The sequence below is a fragment of the Rousettus aegyptiacus genome, unplaced genomic scaffold, assembly GCF_014176215.1.
Source record: "Rousettus aegyptiacus isolate mRouAeg1 unplaced genomic scaffold, mRouAeg1.p scaffold_m13_p_1, whole genome shotgun sequence".
NCBI classification, from domain to species: domain Eukaryota; kingdom Metazoa; phylum Chordata; class Mammalia; order Chiroptera; family Pteropodidae; genus Rousettus; species Rousettus aegyptiacus.
In genome coordinates, this window is record NW_023416284.1 from 91,348,977 (window position 1) to 91,354,864 (window position 5,888).

General features: G+C 47.3%; 1 protein-coding gene across 1 annotated transcript; it reads right to left on the bottom strand.

Annotated features, from left to right (window-relative positions):
* Nucleotides 1-5,094, bottom strand: LOC107511990 (HLA class II histocompatibility antigen, DO alpha chain). Its single transcript, XM_016147031.2, has 5 exons — nucleotides 4,941-5,094; nucleotides 3,515-3,763; nucleotides 2,808-3,089; nucleotides 2,579-2,711; nucleotides 1-2,350 (listed from the first exon to the last, which is right to left on the bottom strand). Exons 1-5 carry the CDS (start codon nucleotides 5,020-5,022, stop codon nucleotides 2,347-2,349), a joined length of 750 nt encoding a protein of 249 aa, XP_016002517.1. The 5' UTR covers nucleotides 5,023-5,094; the 3' UTR covers nucleotides 1-2,346.
* Between the last annotated feature and the right edge of the window lie 794 nt (nucleotides 5,095-5,888).

Below are 5,888 nucleotides of genomic sequence, written 5' to 3' on the forward strand. Positions count from 1 at the left end.
AGCGATTTTAAAAGAAGGGAGTTAGATCAAGAATGAAGGAGGACAATTTTTTTTAATGGGAGACTACTTACTCTGAGACTAGAGAGGGGAAAATGTGAGTGTGACATCAGATACGTAAGTCTAAAAGATTTGGAAATGTTCCCAGCAGTTCCACTGACTTCTGGATACTATGTGAATATTGAAAAAAAAAAAGTACACTTCTGGTCAAAAAAAAAAAAAAAACAATTTAATGACTTTATAAAACATTAGAACAGAGATCAGAGAAATGCCTTTCCAAGGATGCATCAAGTTCACTTTTAAGCAAAAGATCAGCAGAGATCAGGGCACATTGCAGACAAGACATATCTTGTGGTGTCTTCTGAGAACCAATCCATTCTTCTTTGAGAACGACCTGACTCTTCACATTAGAGGTGGGTGCTCGACAGCCATGTTTGTACCTTAGGATCTTGTCCTCCTGGTCCCAATACATTGGACTGGGATGGACACCTGCCCCAGTCATTTATTTTTCTAAGAATTTAAATTGTGACTGGGAGACATAGTCTCTGTGTGTGGCTAGAGCTGAGCTGATTTAAAAAAAAAAAAACAACCCTCAAGAGCTGTAGAGTGGGCATGTTAGCTGAAAAGGACAGTCCACACACAGAGAGAAATATGGCTGATATATCTAGCATGCAGAGAAATCTAAAGAACACAGACCAAACAGCACAGAGAGAGCAAGAGGAGCTCTCTAGGTTCTGCTGGCTTTTCAGTTCTGAGTTCTGTTTCCTGTGAAGCCTGGCTAAAATGCATGCTTGGGTTCTGGGCACCACTTCTATATCTTTATTGTAAACATATTCTCCTTTTGGCTATGATCATTCTAAGGGGGTTTCTGTTACCGGCAAACAAAAACCTTGACTAGAAGGAGCCCCTCCACTTCCATCAGAGTCTTGATTTTTACCAACTTATTCTCTCTTAGGAAATCTACAGAGTCTTCATAATATCTTGGTCTCTTTCTTTTCCAAGAGCAAATGCTCACAATTCAAACTCCATCTTGCTCCTACTTACTTGTATCTTGCTGAACTTGTATGCTCTAAAAGACCCAGGTTCTCCAGAAAGCCATCCTGGACCACCTCAGACCACAGGGACTACCTCTTCCAATGACCGCCGATAGGACTAGACTGTCAGTGGATCCCAGTTACCAGACCACAGCCTCGGCCCAGGATAGCTGCATCGGCATCATCTAGAACTTACCAAAAAGTTACAAACTCCCTGTCCCCACTCCTCCCATCCCTGAGATTCTAATTCAATAGATCTGGGTGAAGTCTGTACTTTTTAAAAGGCTCCCAAGTGATTCTTCTATGTTCCTTCAGGTTTGAAAAACACTTAATGTATAATACTAATTTCATACTTGACATAAACTAGTTTGTATGGTTACTTATCTCTTTGTGTGGATTTTAAATTTTGTTCACAGTAAATCAAAATCTTCCATGCCACATATTTAGAGAGCATTCAAGTGGATCTCTCTTAGACCACCTCTCTTACCAGATGCCTTGCAGATATACTCTCCTACCCTCCTAACAGATACGATTGATCCCAGGTTGAAGAGCTAGCCATCTTATCCAAGCCTCAGACCACTCTTTGTCATGCATAGGACTCTAGGGAATGTAGAAAAAGAAGAAAACATTGTAGGTTATAGCTAGACACCAATGGCCCCTTCATTACAGAGTAAATATAAACAGGAGTGGAATACTCATGAACCTTTTCCATTGCCCTCAGTACTGCTATTTGTTGTAAGGAGTCGCAATGAACAGGTTACTCTGCATCCCTTTCAGGGAAAATCTGAATTCAGGAAGCAAATTTCTTGAAGTCCTTGTGTAATAGCCCATTCACAAGTAATTGGGCCCTGAATTGATGAGTCAAATGGAGCAAGACATAGAAGAGCCTGAGGATAACTGCCAATCTCCAGTATGAGGTGGTCATGCTTAAGGGTCATCAACCAGAATCCCCTCTTCCAAGTCCCAGCATCCCTCACACCCTGAGAGAACTGGCCAAGAAATGATAAAAAGGATACAGTGCAAACACCACTAGAAAATTTACTGCTGCTAGCCAGAGCTTTGGGTATAGCAAGAAAGTGTGCGTGCACGTGTGTGTGTGTGTGTGTGTGTGTGTTGGGGGTGGGAAGTGTTGCTAGTGCTAGTTGGTGCCTCACAAGTCCTGACATGAGTACTGGGACCAAAAAGGAGACCCATTCAAAGTCAGCACAGTGGGGATGTACTGAGGAGATTGTGGCACCGAGCATGCAGGGGCTGCCAGAAACTTGCCAGGAATCCGTAGGATGTCTCCCACAATTTGTTTCTCTCAGAAGGGCCATTACCTAAAGGAGCAAAAACCACGTGACCAAGGTTATTCAAGCTCATAATTCTGGGATTCTATCTCTGACTGCCACCTCCCCAAAACCTCACCCTTTCACCTCTGCTCTTCCATTCCCTGTCCACTCCTTGGCTATATCACCCTTCCCTGCCAATATCTCCCCACGGAATTTCTGATTCTCATCCTTTTCAGGGACATCACTTTTCTCCCCTAGACCCCGGGGCCTCTGCACCTGGGGATGCCGTGCAGGCATGTGCTTGTGATGATGAGGACGATGCCCACAAGGAAGCCCATCAGTCCAGTGGCCAGGCCCAGGGCACAGACCAGGGTGTCTGTAGTGTCTGGCAGCGTAGGCACCTGCGGCTCTGGAAGAGAAAGGAAATTCAGGGGGTAAAGCAAAGGATTCTAGAGTAAAGAAAACACAGGACTGAGAAGAGTGGGCTGGGGAGAGGGCTCCATACCCCAGTGCCTGAGGAGCGGCTCGTCCAGGCCCCAGTGCTCCACCTGGCAGTCGTAGAAGTCGTCTGCTGAGGGCACGAAGGTCAGGTAGTGGAACTTGCGGAACAAATGATCAGGCCGGGAATAGAAGCTGGACTGAGCCACCCCCTCGGTGATTGTTTGACCATTGCGTAGCCAGGTGATATTGATCACAGGGGGGAAGATGTTGTCCACGATGCAGATGAGGACATTGGGTTGGCCCAGCTTCACTCGAGACTTGGGTAGTACAGTCACCCTTGGAGGCACTAGGAGAAATGAGGCCCTGAATCCCAAAAGATCATCCCTGCAGCTGGGCCTTGTTAGGTCTGAGACTGAGGGATATTTTCTCCTATTTAGCCGTCTGCATGCAGTTAACTTCTGGGATGGTAATGACTAGGCAGCGGCAGGGGGACAGAGGGAGAAGAGACTGAGGAGTGCAGTGCGGCACCAAGGGCTCCTGCATCTGACAGGTCCCTGAGGAGGAGTCCAGGTGGGAGGGGTCTTTCCTCAAAAAGAAAGGGGATGCTAAGGAGTCTGGAAAGGTCTAGAGCCTCCTGGGAAAGAAAGGGGTTGAGCACCAAAGCCACAAATTCTAAGAATGGTGTGCAGAGCAGATAGAGAGGTGGGGAAGGCTTCTCTGGGCCTCCCCTGACTGAAGGAGGAGAGGAGGGTCAGAGGAAGGGCCAGGTACCGTTAGTGGCTCTGGTGTGGTTGGAGCGTTCCACCAAGATGTCCAGATGGGCTTTGATCATCGCAATGCTGGCCAGCCCATTCTGTGGGTCAAAGCGGGTCAAGTCGCCAAACTCAGGCAGACGCCACACGGCCTCCCTCTTCTTCAACTCCACGGAGAACAGCTGTTCCCCATCAAACTCATGCGTGAACTGACCCGAGGCATCATAGGACTGGTAGAAGGCTGGTCCATAGGAGCCCATGTGGTCAGCTGGTTGGATGAGTTCAGGGTCAAGGAGAGAGAAGAAAATGTATCAGTCTCTTCCATGACACATGCAATTTTGAGTCTCTGAGCCTGTGCCCCATGCTGGGTCCTAAGAGGGCAGAATCCTGTTCTGACCTGAGCTGATCCTTGGAGAGTAAAAAGGCTGATGAGGGGTGGAGAGGAGAGAACAGAGGGAAACAAGCAGATGCCCAACACACTGACCAGCACTAATACACAGGTGCGACCTGGCATACCAGGTTGGGAAGAGATGAGGCTGCCTAATATCATGCTTGGGATTCCCAGGATTAAACTGTGGCTATGGCCGTTTGCTCTAACTGTGCTCTCAGGTCCTGTGTGTGAGATGAGGGTGTGTGGGGTGGGGTGATGAGAAAATAATTAGAGACAGGCACATCAGATGGAGCTTTGGGCACAGAGAGGCAATGTGGGTAGGTGCGAGGGAAAATAGGCGATGGCTGGCAGCAATAAGATTTGTGATACAGAGACCAAAGTCATAGAAAAAGGCAGCCCAAGACATTGCTGAGAGCACTGGAATAGGGATTAGAAATTCAAGGTTTATGTCCCATCTCTTCCATCTTAGAGCATTATGGTCGCGCATGTCTCTTCCTATAAATAAAGCTCAGTTTTCTGAAAATTGGGGGTTAAGTTTTAATTGGTAAGATACCTTTAGAATTCTAGGAAGTTGTTCAATAGTTGTGGAGGAACTACCGTGGGCCGGCACAATGCCAGGTCCCAAGGAAATACAGATGAACCAGCTGTGGGCCCCACACACAAGGAGCTCGCTCCTAGAGCAGGATGAGACGGGTAAACGGGGAATAGTGACTTGGTGATGAATGCCGCAGTAGAACCGGACTTGAATGGGCACACCCCAAGTCAGAAATCAGGGTGCCGGGGGGCAGAAGGATGGGGCTTTGGGTCTCAGAAAGGAGGAAGGAACTGGGGAGGCGCCTAAACCTGAAAAGGCCTGAGCAGGACACTGACGCGGCTGGACTGAGCTGCACCTGTATTTTAGGTCCAGAACAGACGAGAGGGATTAGGGATCTCTTGGTAAAGGAAGTTGCCCATAAATCAAAGAGGGAAAGGAACAGTTTATGCTCAGTGCTGTCTCTCGCATAAGCCAACACCTTAAATCTCCTCTTTTTACCCAGTCACTCCCAGCACTCACCCTTGATGGCCCCAGCTTCCTGCGGGCTCAGGAACGCCATCAGGGTGTGGAGTCCCAGGACCAGCCCCTCACTGAGGACCATTGCCTTCTGATGCTTTGACAAAATAAGTCTCAGTCGCTGTCAGGGGTAAAGCAACAAGGAGGAGGTGAAGAGGAAGAAAACAGATTCTAGGATGGAGGAGATGCCTGCTGTTATTCAGCCAATCAGATAAATTCTCTGAGTTAATGTGGCTGTTGCCAGGCAAAGAAGTGAAGAGCCTGGGTGAGGAGATGGAAGACTTCTCTGGGCCCAAGTACACCAGGGAGGCTCGGTCCACAGGAGAGTCAGAAGGAAGTTTCTGTTTGGGGAAATAGAAGGGGTTTACATCAACCGTTACTCCATCCTTCAAGAAGGCACCCTCTGAAGAGGGAGGAAAGGCCACCAGGGCACTACGCGACTAGGCTCAAACAAATCCTCTCTCAATCTTGATCTGTGGCATAGAGAATGACACTATCCCTACAAGTTTATGCAGACAATTTGGGGTTAAAATATAAATTTTACTAAGAAACTTGAAAAGAGAAACAGTGGGTATTTAGTGGAATGGAAAATATTACTTTATTTCATCATGTGAGAAAAAAAATGTGTTAATCGTTGCAGACATCTAGTCTAAAGGAGAGCTGTAGGGAGCTTCGGTGGGCTATTCAGAGAAGGGCTGAGGGTGTTGTGCACCCTCCATTTATCCCCCCAGGTTCCCTGGGCACCCTTCTCCTTGCTGCATGGAGGCTGACCCAAATCATCACCCTCGCTTTTGGCCTCTGGTTGGACTCAGTCAATGGGAACTATTGACAGAATTTTGTCCAATATAAAAAGTATATATCAAGCTAACTGTCTATCCAAGGAAAGAGAAGTCTAACCAAATAGCTGAATACCATTTGTCAGAGATCATGAAATAAATGATTTTTATCTTG